The sequence below is a fragment of the Xiphias gladius genome, chromosome 9 (assembly GCF_016859285.1).
Source record: "Xiphias gladius isolate SHS-SW01 ecotype Sanya breed wild chromosome 9, ASM1685928v1, whole genome shotgun sequence".
In the NCBI taxonomy this organism is placed as follows: domain Eukaryota; kingdom Metazoa; phylum Chordata; class Actinopteri; order Istiophoriformes; family Xiphiidae; genus Xiphias; species Xiphias gladius.
The window spans coordinates 15,272,893-15,289,852 of NC_053408.1; the positions used below are offsets into that span (position 1 = coordinate 15,272,893).

The following is a 16,960-nucleotide window of genomic DNA, read 5'->3' on the forward strand; positions in this document are numbered from 1 at the left end:
TCAAAGTAACATCTCAAATGATCAACAATCACAGATTGCTTCTTTTAAGTCCCACCAGACATAGCAGAAATACATTTTATTGAACAGCTGAATGAAGATAAATACTTGCACCCTTACATCCAGATGTACAAGACACACACACACACACACACACACACACACACACACACACACACAAACACTTGTATCAAGTCACCAAAACATAATACAGCAGTGGTTGAATAAATCAAGTTTTGACAGTCTGTGGATTGTGAAATTTTAAAGGCTCAGGTTTTGTCTGACTCAGAGAACTGAACTGTGGTTCGTGAGATCTGAAGCGAACTGATCTGTCTCTTCAGCTGCATGATCTCTTCCTCCTGCTCCTCAACCCTTCTCTGCAAACCATGGATCACCTGAAAAGGAAATAACTATTCTTAAAATTAGGGTAGGAACCTTCAGAGCAGATGCAAGTGTGATAAAGTCTTTCTGGAGCCAACGTGAGTTAAATGTTACTTTTAAAAACAGACTTTACTTTGCCACTCCAACACTTGAACACGTACCTCATTGCTACACATAAAAGAAAACAAAAACTTAAATGTTATTTACACTTGTTTCCATAAATTTATAACCCTTGTAGGTTTTATATTTTATATAACTAATTCCAAATAATTTATAATAATAATTTATATCATTGTTTTTTTTTGTTTTTGTTTTTTTTAAATCGCACTACAAGTCAGGGCTGGTTAATTATTTTTAAAGCTTAAACGCTCCGTACCATGTCCTTACTGCAGAAAAGTTCACTCTGTAGAAGCTGGCTGGCCGTGGGCCGAACACTAGGCTCTTTACTCGTTAGCTTCATGATGTACTTAGTCAGGACTGGCCATCTGTGGCAGAACGAGTCTGGGATTTTCCCCTCTCTCATGTCTTCAAGGGTCCGGATCCGCTCCATCTCCGTCCCAAAGGGCTGGAACAGCTCGAGAGCCAGCACTCCGATGCTATACATGTCTGACTGGAATAGCAACGACAATACAAATAAAGGTTAGACTGACAGCTGTTAAAAATATCATAGAAGAGATAACGATGATTATTAATGACTAAATGATAAAGTTCAAAGTGATTAATTATACCACTAAAACAAACCCCATGTTACATGAAAAATAAAGTCCTAATTATTCATAATTACGTTGTTCTACTATTACTATGTTTACCTTTGAATCATAATGGGAGCCCTTCAATTGTTCTGGTGCGGCATACACAAATGTACCAACACCCATAGTATGTGAGGAATCTGCAAAACACACCAGAAAGGTGACTTGTGATCAAATAGCACCACCTATTGGTTTTTTTGAGGTACTGTATCATAAAGATAAAATGGAACAAGGGCAAGAGGTACAGTATTACCACTGATGGGAGACGTGGTGCTTTTATGTCCATCCACTATTATATCCCTACAGGCCAAGCCAAAGTCCCCAATCCGAACATGGCAGTCATGAGCATGGAGGAAAATGTTCCTCGGCTGTGGGAAAAGCAAAGAAATGGGTGTAAAGATGCAGATGTCCAAGGTTTTTGCATGTGAGATCACAGTGTTTCATACAAATATTAAGGGCATAAAATAATAATTTTAGGGTTTCAGACCATCTAACATTCCACTCTAAACAGTTATTTTACTAATATACTTTTTTCCACAGAAGCTCTAATGGGAAGATAGCTACTACAATACTGTGTTGTAGATACTGAATGCGTCCATCATAAAAAGGACAAGTGATTTGGAAAAATTACAGCTGCTTTACAGCACATAAACTACCCTATTCAAATTTGGAGGTATGAGTGGACCAACTGGTTAACTACTCGAAAGGGTGTCACCAGTTCCTATAATTGGCCCCGCACGCAGCCACAAGTTATCAGTTGTGACAGGAAGGCTGTATATGAAAGTTAGGCAAGTAGCTCTCAAACCCACATGAAGAAATAACACTGACTGAAAACACCGTACAGAGAAAACAGAAGCAGCTGCTGAAAACGACAAACACAGAAAGAGAAGTAGTAACATTTCATTTTCCCACTTCCAAATTAACTGGCAACCCTCTGAGAAATTGATGGTTGCAACACAAACCAGAAAAACCAGACTCTGATCACCATTCCCTATCTGAAAGACTAGGCACAGAGAGCAGTCAAGCTGCGATACATGGTAATGCTGGACGAGCAAAAGGAACACGAAGATAGGAGCTGCAACATTAGTAAGTTTCACAACAATTAATTCCGTACTGCAATTATGGATGAAGACTCGGGGCGTATTGAAGATGTGTCAAAAAACTATGGGAGCAACTTTCTCATCGTGGTACAAGATGGTGCACCTGGAAAAGTTTTCAGGAGGGTAAATGCAACAATTCACACTTTTTTTTAATTAGTGAATTGAATATAGAATTAAAATATGTTAAACTTAAGTTCACTTTACAGAAAACATTGTCACACGGACAAAAACACATTTTTTTTTTACTTTATTTTTCACCAAATCATAAACAAATGATCATGCATGTAGATAGCAGTAATCACAAAAAGCTTCATGATTATTCTCGTGTTGGTTATTTATGCTCTAGTGTGATCAATTTCTGACAGTAATAAAAAAAAATAAAAAGGAAATACTTCTTTTAATGCTACACCATAGTTGTGTTTGACAGTTTTCTAGTCTGTCTTGTTTGGACTTGTTTTGCTTCAGGGCCTTGCTATCCTTCCCCTTCATGTTGCTGCCTCTAACAGAAGAGTAAAGAGCATGCAGAGCCTGTTGTCAGCAGGAACAGACCCTGAAATGAGGTCTGGACAAACACATGCACACTGACAAGAATACAGATATACACAGTAATACCTCGCATCATGCCCATCAATACTACAGTGTCAGATCAGGTAGCTTTTTCAGGGTGTAAGCCTCTCATTAAATAAAAAATAAAGTAACTCAGTTAAAATTGCTGAAATAAACTCATTTCAGCTGTTAAGTTTATTTCCTAAAACAACGAATATCTCAAATACAGTAAGTGTAAGTCCATATTTGGCAACTTGAAGACTTCCTATTACAACTGCTGTGAATTCAATTCATGCAAACTAACACCCAAAGCAAAATTACACACGTCACTAGTTCCTTTTATCTACAAAAGCAGAAAATGACAGTTCTCCCTCTGCAATACTTTCACTGTCTCTGCCTTTGTCTGCCAGGGACCAGCTCGGTCGAACCACACTACACTTGGTGATAGCCAGTTGGCCCAGTATCCTGACTACTTGGCCAAAACCAGGTTCCAAGTTCCAGACTGCTGTGATCGCCGTGCACAGGAAGGCAGAGGCCTGTCTACAGCTCCTCTGTGAGCATGGTGTTAACATCAATGCGCAGGTGACCAATTTTTCAAGCAATAACAAGCCTCTTTTTACACCAATTTAAGCTCCTATCAGTGAAATTTGACAGGTAAAAGGTATGCCCAACAATGCCAGGGTTAAATTAAATTCCTAGATGGATCACCATGTGACAATAAAAGTCATGATTAATGAGTAATTTGCAGTGTTCGTAAATGTTTAAAATGTGTAAAAGTCTGAAATTAAATATAATCAAACATAAATTATGAAAATCCTTCTTAAAGATTCTCGAGAAAGCAGTTCCTCTTGAAGTATTTTGACTAAGGTGGTTTGTTTCTTGTGGTTCTTCCTTAGGTGGAGGGAGAGAGTCATCAGACAGCTCTCCACCTATCAGTACGCTACGCTGCTGTGTCTGCTGTCCAAATTCTTGCCAGCTATGGTGCCGATGTTAATGCCATGGACAGCAGTGGGATGACGCCCCTGCATATGGCCGCTGGAATCCTCCACAAGGATATTATAGCGAACTTGATCAGGCAGGGAGCAGATATCAATATGGTTTGTGTTGTTGCTCTGTTTATTTTTGGCAGTAGTCATTTGCTGTATTTTTTTTTCTTGCTTATATTTTCACAATAAAACACAAAAGAAAAAAACAGGGGACATTTTCACAGGAATCATTTTGATATGTTGACAATCATTTTTTTTAAACCTGTTAAAATATGTGCTAAAAGTTCTATAAGTTAAATTAAATTCATGTAAATTCCTGACCATTTTCCAGGGGGTGAAGCACACTGGAAACACTCCTCTGCATCTAGCTGTTGTGGCAATGGCTATGAAGACCTCTCAAACCCTGGAAGACGACATTAGCTGCATCTCTGGGCTGCTGGAGCATGGGGCTGAGCCCAATGCAGAGAACAAGGCGGGAATTACACCTTTACAGGAGGCGTGCAGCATGGGCAACGAGGAGCTGGTGGACCTGCTGCTCAAGTACGGAGCTAACATCAATTACTTGAGTCGAGCGGGGGAGAACTGTCTGTTTCTGTTCCTGAACCACAGGCCTAATTTAAAGAAAAGCTCCCTGCTCGTAAAACTCCTCAGCCTGACCTCCCCGCTCACCGTCTTCAACCAAAACGGCAACCTGCCCTCAACTTTGACATTACCATGTTTCTTCAAGCAGAAAGACCGTTTACTAAAACTCATTCAGCAGCCAAGAAGGCTTCAGGATATTTGCAAGAGTGATATTTATCTGAAACACATCCGAGGCAAGAAAGGGGAATTGAAAAAAATCCTGCCTGAGAGGCTATATGACTTTGTCTTCAACTGCTGGGAGAGCATACACATCTCCTTTGTGAATGATGATGAACATGACTCCTTTATTAACGTACTTGAGATTACTCCTAGTTGACACCTTTGTGTCAGTGACCGAAAGCAACAGATACACCTTAAATCTAAAAACTACGAACATACAAACCGTACCTTCAGGTCTCTGTGCATTATTCCCCTGGAGTGAATGTACTCCACCCCTTCAAGTATGTTCCTCAACAGGCTGACAGTGTGTTCAGTATCAACACATCCATAAGGACCTGAAAATACAAAAGGGCAACGTTTCATTAATTTATAAAATTGTATTTTATATCTTAGAACACATTTGAAATAAATCATCACCATTAATAAATTAAATGCCATTAGCAGTCATTTGTAAATGGGGAGAAACTGATAAACAATCTAAAATTGTGTGCTTTTAGTAAATGAAATCTGCAGAGTAATTGCATAATGTGTTAAACAATTACATCTTGAGGTTTGTTCTTTGGGTTTGGCGTTTCTCTCAGAGATCCAGTCTTTCATTGAGCGCTCACACAGCTGCATTTGGATGTAGAGCATCAGCTGGAACTGTACCTGCAGATACAGAGGAACCGTAGCTGAAAACTGATCGTTTTAAATGCACGTTTCACTATACCACTTGTTCTGTGCTTGCCATTTTTTCTTATAGAAATATTTGTACCGTAAAATTTGGCAATGGTTATCTTTCTAGTAATTAGTCTTTTTCCTGAGAGGCACAATAAGCACCTACCTCTTTAGAAGGCTTTGCTATGCATTTGTCAGCCCACTGTTGACACTCCTTGTCAATGCAGGAGTTGTTGTTCAGCTCGATGCTACTCCTGCTGGACTCCTCCTCTAAGAGTGCTGAGCTGTCCCAAACCATGGCAGGACATCTGGAGCTTTTCATTGGACCTTGCTTTCCCAAGAACACACAGGGGACGTAGTTCTCAGGGATGCAGCGCATCGTCTTGGGACACACCACCTGGCCCTTCATTTGGGTTGGAACTAAAGCTTTGACAGACTGGGTCTCTCTTGCAGCTGCATCTGCTGATGCCTGGCTGAGGCTCTGGAAAACTATAGAGGAGCTGGTGTTGCTGCTGTCAGGGCTCTCATCAGAACTGCAACAAAAACACACTGTCATTACATTATACATATTTGGTTTGTAATTTTATCTATGAATGCGTGACACAAATAGTATTATTTCAAATACTCATCATCCAGCGTAGAAGGAGAAAATTCTCATTATCATACCCTGATCTTACCTGTCTTGTTGTCCCGGTGATTCCAATGCAGGCAGGTGAGATTGAGGATCTGCAACAAAGACGGTTTACACATGCAGCTTGTCTAATGGATAATAAAGTGTTATCATTCACCAGTCTCTGTGAACAGTAATTTCATTCAGTTCAGCCAAACAAACACGTCGCAGGACAGCAGTTAAATACTCACATGCCGCAGGCTGAACATGTTCCATCCATGCAGTGTGATAGCCCACAACATTTACATGCTGCAAGCTGGACAACACTTTGACTTCTCTGAGGACCTAGATCAAACAATACAATCAAATTTGTTATAGAGGGTGTCTATTATATCTCTTTATTTGAGCATAAAAAGGATCTAATGTTCAAACACTGACGGCCCACCTTCATACAGTCCTCCTTTGAGACTTTTTTGATGAGAATTTTCTTCACAGCATAACATTGTCCGTCAAGTTTGTTCATAACCTACAAGATGACGTCAAAGATAACATGACTGTGTTGATCACCTCAACTCATGTCCTTTAGAGTAGTTGGATAGGAGGAACTGTAAGGACAGAGTACAATACCTTATAAACATTTCCATACGATCCTTTCCCAAGTCTGCAGATTTCTTCGAACTCACTAAGATACCGTGATGTCTGCGCTTCAAATAGTCCCTCATTAGGTCTGTGGGAAGGCAAAAACCAACATCTCTTACATAATACCTAAATTTTCATGGGAGGCAACTCAACATTCAGAACTACTCCACATAAACCTTACCTTACAGGAGGATTGTGTGTGTTTGAGCCAAGACCCTGTAAAATAAGACCAGGACACACACAGTGTTCAGACTGGGCATGACAACAGTAAACACTGACAGCAGAGCACAGTTAATTTTAAATTTAAATAAATTGTAAAAGCACTGCCTAGTTTACAAAACTGTAAGTTGAGTGTCAGTGCTCTTATTGACATTTAGTATACCAAGTAAAAATATCCCTTGACATGACAACGTAACAACTGCTACAAAAGCAGCTAGTGTATATACCTAGTGTACAACATGTCCAGTTACCTGTGGGTATAACGAGGAGCTGGCAGCATTAAGCAGCTCAGTGAAGGCCCGGTTGTGCTGGAGTCTGACAGTACTGAACTCATCACTTATGGCCAAGGGTGAGAGGAGGTTCATGGCTGCTAAACGCTGTCCGATGACTGTCAGAGGGACAACAAAATTATCTGTAGCTGAATTTGGAATTACCGACAAACAATGATCTGAAAATCTTCCCACAGCCTGATGTAGGGACAGAATACTAAACATGTATTTCAATTTTTTTAACATCTCTGTAGCTACCTTTAAACAGCATATGTGAACGTGCTGGATTACTCTCGTAGACGAAACATAGGTGCTCCAGCAGAGAACCCAGGAGAAGGTGGTTGGGGATTGCTGAGGCAAACTCTTGGATGGACGGGTAATGTCTACCAGCCATTAACACCTCACGGTTGTTATCTGTGTCAGAAGCTGAGCATACATAAAAACATAAAATGAGAGAGAGGAAGCAGTGGTGAATTACATTTTAAAAATTCACAGTTTTGGCATGATTCTTTGTTCCGTTTTGTTTTTAGATCATTTTTTGCAATGAAACGTCCCCTTGAAAGGCCCAAACTGGATACCGTAGCACAAAAACCTCTTTAGAGTATATTAGACTTATTTCAACTTCAAATAAAATCAAATACACACATGTAAACAATATTTTTTCTGTATAGAATTACAACTGTCTTACCTTCTTCAATAACTTTTGCAATCATTTCAACAATGTTTTTTTCTCCTAGGTCCATTTTTCTGTATAAAACCTTTTTGGTGCAATATTAAGCACTCAGAGCTGTAATAATGATTATCGTGTTCACCTTCAAGGCACAAAATGAGCCCCTCTTGATTATACATAAGGGGGTGTGCACAGCAGTAATGCTTATCTGCCCGGTCCAGCCGTCACCAGCCTCCTCCACCTACTGTACTCTATAAACACATGACCAAGCTATGACACTCGGTCACTGTGCCAGAATGTTAAGGAGGGGCTGTTTCATCTGTCAAAATTGCCTGAGATCTTCTTTACTTTCATCATATCATACTGCAGGATATGCGGAGTAGCAAGTCTTGACTTGTTCTGAGGCAGAATTTCATTGTTAAACAGAAGATTAGACTCCATCTTACATCCCGATTATGTCACTAGACCCATGCAAACTTATTTATCAACTTCAAGTTTGTATAAAATTAATGGTAAAAACACTGCCTGTGAAAACAGTTGCCTAAAGTCTTCTGTGGCGTTGGAGGGAGCTCTCTGAAGTCTGAGAAAATAACCCTAAGATGTTATCAGTGTAATCCTGGGTTCAGTTTGTGCCTTCGAACATTTGACACAAAACCTACGTTATAAACTCAGGGAATGAAGTTTGAAAGATGGCTGCATTTAAGAGAAAGGTATGGTGTAATGAAAGACACTAAGTTTCACTATGGGAAATGATTCACCGTTTTTGAACTTTGGCTCATAGTAGAAACAAAGAGTCTGGATATCCCGGCATCTGTTTCTTTGATTCCAACCATTCATTTTTAATCTGGCTTGCATGAGTCCCTTAAATTTATGAATGTATAATATTACATTGCTGGAGTTACCCTTTAAGCCTGTTGATTAGGGTTGGGCTGTACAGAAAGAAATATAACAAGGCCCATAAGAACATCTTCTGATGTTGATATATATTGCGGTATATATTTCTGTTTAGAAATGTAAAAAAATGAAAAAAACATGTCAGAATGTAATTCATTCCATCAGACTTCAACTGTTCCGGAGGAATTCTGCTTAGAAATTACAGTGGAAAAACTAGACAACTTTATGGGCTTTTTTTTTTTACAGGTTTTGAATAATTTCTCTTAATGCAATAGAGAACAGGAATGGATTATCAGAATATGTAGGATTATCTGTATTGAGAGGTTATTCCTTTGGTGTAGGGAACAAAGTTGATCCTCAGAGGCTTCAGATATTAATAGTTTACAGTTTGTGTAACACAAAGACACTATCATGGCTTGTATAGGATGAATGAATGACCCAAGCTGAGGGAAAGACTAAAAAATGCCCAATAGAAATGCACTTTGTAGCCCAGAAGTGTAATAACAAACATCATACTAGTATTAAAACACAATTACAATGAAGTCTGTAAGTGGAAGAGTAGAGTTCAACAATGGCCTCTGCTAGAAGATCTGAGATAAACTCAGAACATCTGGAATACAATGTGTTGAGGTTTTCCTATGCAGACTGAATGAACATTGTCTCCCTCTACAAAATTATAAACCGGGGACAACTAGGACACATCTGGTCATTCAGTTCTTACAAGCACTGTCAGGTAAGTCCCAAAACCTATGATCTGAATTAAAGATGAGTCTCATGTGCGAAGTGATCATTGCACAGGTGTGGACACATGTTAAACATTGCATATAAACACTAGCACACCACATTTTTGCAAAAAAGTGGAGAGAATACTGTTTGTTACTAAACCATTTATCAGGATGGACACCACTTAAATATATTTTAATGTTAGGACAGTAAAACGATTTCACTGGGTGTTCACCCACTTGTTTCCTGTCGTAGTTTGAAACGTCTTGTGAGCCACAGTCTGTGATTATGTAATTAAAACTGGAATTAAACCTTTTTCTGCTACTTGCTGATGTGATGTGAATGTTTTTTTTTAACGCTGGAGTAATGGTCGGGTGGGCTCGACACTGCCGCTTGAGGAGGAGAAGGGGGCTCAGGGTCACGTCCTTGTCCACATGGCATACAAATCCTCAACTACGCCCCTGCCAGGTTGCAAACGCGAGAATGTCCGTTTCAGATATTCACAGCCAGAAGTTTTGTTCTGGTATCAATGTGTCAAGTAATTTGGGAGTCCAGCCACCAATGTTTACGTGATAGGGGATGAGCAAACGGTAACGTAAGGATAGGCAGCAACTTAAAGTACAAGAGGAAAAGCTGCTTACTGTCAAAGTGGACTTCACCGTCCTCTTCGCTTGCCAAACTTGGCAGGCTAAAGTTAGTCTCAGCGTCATGTCTCCTGGTGGGTTTAAGCTTGTGTCGGACCAAAAGGTTACTCGTGGTACCAGAGCACTCCTCCGACCGCCGGAGTCCGTTGCCGGATGTTGAACTGTACATTTCTCTGTGTGAATAACGACGGCCGGTCGCAACAAAGTACTTATTTTAAAACGCTGCACCCAACCCACAACAGCTAACCCATATCTGCAGTAAGATGAGTCAAAAATGTTCGTTACAGCCTAGCTTCTCAAACTGTTCGCGTCGCATGAATTTATCAGAAAAGACAGCGAAAACTACCCCAGAAGTCCCATATGGTCTACCATGCCAAGGGACGGCCATGATTTAACAGACGTCCAGGGATGGTCTGAAAGTAAACGTGCGTGACTTACAACGTGATTGACTGATAAAGGAAAAAAAGGTTAGACTCAAAATTAGGGCATAAAGTCGACGTACATTTTGTGTTCTCGCAGAAATGGAAGTCCAAAACTTAAACCCACGGAGAATGAGCCAGAAACAAAAAGTGATTTATTCGTTTTCTACAATATGAGAAATTTGCACATGAGCCCCATCATCTCAATAGGTCAAAGATTCCGTTGTGTTTGGTGATGAAATGCTACAAGATGCAAGTTTGAGGCCACGGTTTTGATCATTTCTCTACAGCGATATCATTAGTTTGACGTTGGTGTCATTCTTGTATTCTGATTGTTTTAAGCATTCAATATTTTATATTCTTACTCTTAACAGTCAAACTGCGCAGTTTTGCGCACGGGTGACGCTCGTGAACAACAAATCCGCGCGGTACATCTTCACTTCTGCGTTTACAGCACGATGTCGTGAAGTGTTGTTTTTTTTTTCACAGCTCGTGAAAACAAAGTAGTACTATATTTGCATAGATGGCAACATGTTAATTGGCGTCTCCTGATTTTTCTAGTTCAGATGAAGTCACTTACCAAAATTTGAATGAATTCCTCCTCAAGCCTTTCAGGCTTTGAAGATGTCTGATGCCTGGTAAGTTAGCTACCATAGTATTGATATCATTTGCCTGAAGATATACGTCTTTCACACCATGCAAATCTAGATGTTAAACACTTGTCTACATTTTAGGCCCAAGTATTTCCCTTGTCATGTAGCTTTCTTGAACCTGTATCACACATCACCGAAAAAGGTGCAAATTTATTCATGATTGTGTATTTACATCCAACGAAACAAACGTGCCGACCTGAATAACGCGGATCCACCTGACGATTCATCTTCGCAGCCAACTATCACTGACTTTAGAATTACTCCACCTTTATCATCAGGTCACCTAACATTTCCACAATCCTTTTTTACTCATCACAGATCAGAGAGTGCAGGGCTTTAGGAGCCCACAACATCTTTGATATGATAGTTGAGCATGTGTGAGTCTTTTGCTCCAGTCTTAACACAGCATAAGGTGACGTTATTATTCACCACTGTGCCTGTTTTCGTCCCAGTAGCTCTGAACCTGCAGGAGCCATCAAGGCCATTGACAGGCACTCGGTGCATCAAATCTGCTCAGGACAGGTGGTGCTGAGTTTGGCCACGGCTGTCAAAGAGCTGGTGGAAAACAGCATTGATGCAGGAGCCACCAACATTGGTAAGCAAAGATGCAAAAAAAAGCCCCCCTCTCCCATAAAGGGGGCTTTGATTATCTGTCTTTTAAAAAAGCTGAAGCTGATACTGGGGTTTTCTGTCAGCTGATGAGGTTTTGATAGAGCATAAAATCTGTTGGAACAGAAACCCACCTGGAAATGGGCTGATTACTCAGCAAGGTTCTCACTGTTCTGTAAGGGATTAATCTTCATAATACGATTTATAGGAAACAAAATTGCATATGATTTCTTGTCATTGCTGTGTTATGCGCAGTATCACATTGTTGCATGTTCCAGATGTGAAGCTGAAGGAGTGTGGAGCTGAACTAGTGGAAGTGTCAGACAATGGCAAAGGTGTAGAGGAGGCCAACTTTGAAGGACTCAGTAAGTGTCAGCTTCGTATACTCACTCTGTTAGATGAGGCCTAGCTAATCTTTTTGGTCAAGTGAAACCTCCTCTGTCTGTGCCACAGCACTGAAGCATCACACGTCAAAGCTAAGGGATTTCTCTGATCTTATCCACGTGGAAACCTTTGGCTTCAGAGGTGAAGCCCTCAGCTCTTTATGTGCTCTGAGGTAAAACACTTCCCCAGCCACGTTAATTTGGCACATAAACTTAAATTACTTGTCACCTCATTAGCCTAAAACTCCCTGTCCTAGTGACCTGAGTGTGGTGACATGCCATGAGTCCAATCAGGTGGGAACCAAGCTGGTGTTTGACCACAAAGGCCACATGGTGCAGCAGTCACCCCATCCCCGTCAGCAAGGCACCACCGTCAGCCTGCAGCAGCTCTTCTACACACTGCCTGTTCGACACAAGGAGTTCCAACGCAATATTAAGAAGGTCAGTCATTAAATCATCAGTCTGATGTTTCTGCATGTTTCAGCCCATTTGATATCATATCACATACATTTCATGTACCTCCTGACAGTTTTCCAAAGCATGGTCAGTAAATTCTAGGCAGCCTTGATATAAAATTGTCTTGCAGTGACTTTACACCTGCTTGAGATTCCATGACAGTGAACATTAAGTTGACACTTTTGTCAAAGTCCATTTATTATTTTATGGTAAAAGAGAATTGGTGCTTTCACTAGCAGATGGAAACTCAAATGTTGAGTCTCATCAGGGATCTTCTTATAATAAAATTAAAAAACTTATTATATTTTTCATCATAGTAAAAGCACATTATCGATATAAAAATGAAAATGAGTGGCAGAGATGTGACACAGTAAAGAGGCAAGAACAAACAAAACTGAAAATCTGAATGGTTTTACAAGGATTAGAAACAGTGAGTGATTTATTTAACCTAACATCATAATTTAAATTATTCCAAAGTAAAACTCTTCTCTCAGAACACAACATAACTTGTAACGCCCATAGGCATCTCATAGTAGCCATTTTTCATTTGGTATCTTTGAATTTATTACTTTACAGCCAATCAGTGGTTAATCAAATTACATATGTCATTCATAGTTAATCCCAAATATTTCATTACTTTGTATTTTCAGGAGTATACCAAAATGATACATGTCCTGCAGTCGTACTGTATCATTTCTACAGGAGTGCGTATTACCTGCTCCAACCAAAACGGGCAGGGGAAGCGCAGCACAGTGCTGAGCACCAGCGGTAGCCAGAGTATGAGAGACAATATAGGAGCCATATTTGGACCAAAACAGGTTGGAACATTGGAACATTTGTTTTACATTTGTCTTGACCATAATGTTTATTTAACTGCTGAGAGTGTAATTGTAACCTTGTAACTACTGTGGAATGTTTGCCAAATTTTTCCCAATTATTTCCAATATCTAAATAAAACTGTTTTTCTTCTAGCTTGATGTTCATTGCAGAGTTTTTCTAATAGGTTTAAGGAATTTTATAGAATTACGGAATTTCCTCGACCCTTTAAAAAAACTGAAGTTTAAGAAAATAGTAAATGTTTTGTTTTTCCATGGTTGAATGCCTGTTGTGTGTCCCGCAGCTACAGAGTCTTCTGCCTTTTCAACAAGTATCCCCTACAGAAAATATTATTGAAGAATATGGACTCAAGGATGCGGATCTTCCCAAACAGCTTTTCACGTGAGTGGCACCATTGCTACAAAGTCCTGTATCCCTCTCTCTACGTACAGAGTAGAGTTTTATTTAAAATAAGATCTGTGTGCTTTGGCAGCATCACGGGGTTTGTGTCAAGAGGGGACCATGGTGTTGGGAGAAGCGCCACAGACAGGCAGTTCTTTTTCATTAACAACCGGCCATGTGATCCTCTTAAGGTAATTCATGTGTAGTGGATTTATTGGGAAATTTAAAGGTGAGGATTCACTGATTCAGCCTGACCTCTGGATATTCCCGACTTGCAGGTGACCAAACTTGTGAATGAAGTGTATCACATGTATAACAGACACCAGTATCCATTTGTTGCCTTGAACATAGCTGTTGCCTCGGGTAAGAAAATTTAATTACATCAAAATTCTATTACCGATATACAAAATTGGCCTTGTGTACTACAAAAAGGGTTTTTTTGTGGTCTTATTTCAGAGTGTGTGGATGTGAACGTAACCCCAGACAAACGACAGATTTTCCTTCAGGAGGAGAAACTCTTGATGGCTATTCTAAAGACCTCTCTCGTCAGCATGTATGAGGCTGGAGTCAATAAGATCAGCCTGAACTATACACCAATGCCCAGCAGCAGTAAGACCATCATTTAGCTTGTATATCAATAGTAAATATGTGTATATTTATATTAGAGCAGAGTAATATCATCAAGAGATTTTTAGGAATAGTTCTATTACAGTGCTTTTATTTTGACATTTTGTCTGTCACCTGTCTGTAGTTGCAGCATCTGCATCTGAACTATGTCAAGCTTCCCCGTCTAATGAGAACATGCCAGAACCGGTAGAGGCCGTGGAACCAGTGATACAGAGCCCAAAGTCATCCTTGAACCTGGCCAGCCTAAAAGCTGCTTTTTCAAGTCATCACAGCGCCAATTCTGGGAACAAATCAAGCATGTCAAAAGCTGCCAACAGTGTCCCAACACAGAAAATACTGCATACTTTTTTTAAGGGCCCTCTTAAACCTCCTGCTTCCAACCCAAGTGTTAAATCTCCTTTGAAACCTGCAAAAGGTCTAGCTGAATGCTCCCCAGTGGGAAAGTCGGTATTAGATGGATTTAGATACGGAAGGATGTCTTCTATGGATACAAGCCATGAAAAAGACAGTGCTGTGTCGAGTTTCGTTTCCACTACAGTGGCTCCAGATAGTCAGTGTTCTGGCCTCGAGCTCAGTTCTCTTGAACCGGTGATTGAGAGACCCAGTGTGAAAGATGAAACATTCGAAGAAACACCAGACAATACTCCAACCGTTCATGAAGACCCAGGGCCACAGACTGCGCCATGCACTTCCAACGAGGACGATACTCTGAGCCCTGATGCCAAGAGGGCCAGGAAAGAGAATCCAGATTTCCCTACAGAACACAAATCCGACACTTTCTTAAACTGTTCCGAGGGATCCTCTTTCTCTATAGTGGATGCTCCGGTCTGCTTACGGAGGAGGACGGTGCCTCTCCAGTTCTCTTTACAAGAGCTTGAAGGGAAGATAAGGAGGATACAGGACCAGCAGAAACAAAAGGCTGGTGAGGAGCTATGCTACAGACGCTTCAGGGCCAAGATCAACCCCGGAGAAAACCAAAGTGCAGAGGAAGAGCTGAAGAAGGAGATCTGGTAGGATTTTACTACTATACTATAACCACTGCTGGCGGAACTTAGCAGTATTGGAGTGTAATTTCCAGAACAGTAAACAATCTTGCTTTCATCTCTACAGTAAAGACATGTTCAAAGAGATGGAGATCATCGGGCAGTTTAACCTGGGCTTCATCATCACCAAACTCAACTCAGACATCTTCATGATTGACCAACACGCCACAGACGAGAAATACAACTTTGAGATGCTGCAGCAGCACACTGTGCTCCAAGGACAGAAACTCATAGCGTAAGAATCTAAACCGGTAGATGAATTTTGACACCCTTTTGTTTAAAAGGACCTTTCTACCTGTCAGGGATTGATTTGTGTTTTTTCCTTTATGTTTGCAGCCCTCAGAAACTTCACCTCACTGCAGTCAGTGAGAATGTACTCTTAGAGAACATTGAGATTTTCAGGAAGAATGGCTTTGAATTTCTGGTTGAGGAGGACGGTATGAACGTTTAACTGTTTGATATGAGCGATTGAACATGAGTTCATTTCATCACACGTTCAACTTACAGATTTCCCATTTTGATAATTTGAACTACTAAACCATATTTTTTCATTTTGACTGTAGCTCAGGTGATGGAGAGGGTTAAGCTGGTATCGCTGCCCACCAGTAAAAACTGGACATTCGGTCCAGCTGATATTGAGGAGCTGATCTTCATGTTGAGTGACAGTCCAGGGGTCATGTGCCGACCATCCAGAGTCAGACAGATGTTTGCCTCCAGAGCTTGTCGGAAATCTGTGAGTTTTTCTTGATAATAAACAGACACTTTTAAATATTTTCAGATATTTACACAGATCAGGTTTTGGCTTTAGTTGGGATTCAACAATCACCATTATATTCCCACCTCGGCCATTAGTGGTTATACGACTGCAACAGTGTCTTTGTATGTTTAGGTATATAACTATAAATCAATTATGCTTTACATCACTACTGACCATTTTAACAAAGCATATTTTATTTTATTTTTTTTACACCTTTTCTTTGCCTTAGCAGAAACCATTGGTTTCCCTTTAATTCCTTGCACTATGAAAATAAACTTTTAATATTGTATAGACTTTAATTTTAATCAGAGTTATGTTATTGTGCTGTATTTAGCACAGACTTATGAATTTAATGTGTGACCATTTGTTATTCAGTTAGTCTGTAACAAAACTGAATAACATTTGACATTTTTAAAAGAACCTGTTTCCTTTGCAGCATCTAATGTTTTACTTATGCCCACCTTCAGGTGATGATTGGCACCGCTCTGAGTGTCAGTGAGATGAGGAAGCTGGTGGTTCACATGGGGGAAATTGAGCAACCATGGAACTGTCCTCACGGCAGGCCCACCATGAGACACCTCGCCAACCTGGACCTCATCTCACAAGACTGACCATGACAGTGAGGGAACTGTCAGGGGAATCTTCCTCTATACTGGGCTGTCATTTCGTTCTAGTTAATTCCTGTTGAACATCACCCTTGCTGCTGATGCACTGAGACACACAAGACCAGAGTCAAAACAATAGATGTTGTATATTTGTATGGTTCAGATGTATGGTATTGACTCTTTATCTTCATACCTGCTGAGATATGTTCTACTTTCATTTGTATTTTGCTTCACAAAATTATGTTTTTTATACATGGGGGAAATAAACAAGATACATTAGGTGTTGCTGGATTATTTTATATATT

The 16,960-nt window shown here is 40.2% G+C and overlaps 3 protein-coding genes across 10 annotated transcripts; 2 read left to right on the top strand and 1 right to left on the bottom strand.

Annotated features, from left to right (window-relative positions):
* Positions 1-143: 143 nt before the first annotated feature.
* eif2ak1 (eukaryotic translation initiation factor 2-alpha kinase 1) lies at positions 144-10,306 on the bottom strand. 2 transcript variants are annotated; one of them, XM_040134906.1, is made up of 15 exons: positions 9,883-10,306; positions 7,213-7,380; positions 6,937-7,073; positions 6,648-6,682; positions 6,455-6,554; positions 6,273-6,353; positions 6,079-6,172; positions 5,895-5,943; positions 5,384-5,750; positions 5,103-5,208; positions 4,789-4,895; positions 1,381-1,495; positions 1,188-1,267; positions 755-988; positions 144-392 (listed from the first exon to the last, which is right to left on the bottom strand). In XM_040134906.1, the coding sequence occupies exons 1-15, from the start codon at positions 10,052-10,054 to the stop codon at positions 267-269; spliced, it is 1,971 nt and encodes a 656-aa protein (XP_039990840.1). In that variant the 5' UTR covers positions 10,055-10,306; the 3' UTR covers positions 144-266. The 2 variants fall into 2 exon arrangements, with proteins under 2 accessions (XP_039990840.1, XP_039990841.1); XM_040134907.1 differs by lacking the exon at positions 9,883-10,306 and adding an exon at positions 7,643-7,774.
* LOC120794158 (ankyrin repeat domain-containing protein 61-like) lies at positions 1,907-5,107 on the top strand. The gene is made up of 4 exons (XM_040134909.1): positions 1,907-2,787; positions 3,184-3,355; positions 3,670-3,870; positions 4,091-5,107. The coding sequence occupies exons 1-4, from the start codon at positions 2,747-2,749 to the stop codon at positions 4,715-4,717; spliced, it is 1,041 nt and encodes a 346-aa protein (XP_039990843.1). The 5' UTR covers positions 1,907-2,746; the 3' UTR covers positions 4,718-5,107.
* On the top strand, positions 9,785-16,934 carry pms2 (PMS1 homolog 2, mismatch repair system component). 7 transcript variants are annotated; one of them, XM_040134905.1, is made up of 16 exons: positions 9,785-9,831; positions 10,866-10,942; positions 11,413-11,552; positions 11,845-11,931; positions 12,020-12,122; positions 12,207-12,390; positions 13,056-13,223; positions 13,526-13,623; positions 13,715-13,814; positions 13,902-13,986; positions 14,080-14,232; positions 14,375-15,260; positions 15,361-15,528; positions 15,630-15,730; positions 15,857-16,026; positions 16,518-16,934. In XM_040134905.1, the coding sequence occupies exons 2-16, from the start codon at positions 10,929-10,931 to the stop codon at positions 16,659-16,661; spliced, it is 2,601 nt and encodes an 866-aa protein (XP_039990839.1). In that variant the 5' UTR covers positions 9,785-9,831; positions 10,866-10,928; the 3' UTR covers positions 16,662-16,934. The 7 variants fall into 7 exon arrangements, with proteins under 7 accessions (XP_039990839.1, XP_039990835.1, XP_039990837.1 ...); XM_040134901.1 differs by lacking the exon at positions 9,785-9,831 and adding an exon at positions 10,291-10,352 and having other exon boundaries at positions 11,410-11,552; XM_040134903.1 differs by lacking the exon at positions 9,785-9,831 and adding an exon at positions 10,291-10,352.
* The last annotated feature ends 26 nt before the right edge of the window (positions 16,935-16,960 follow it).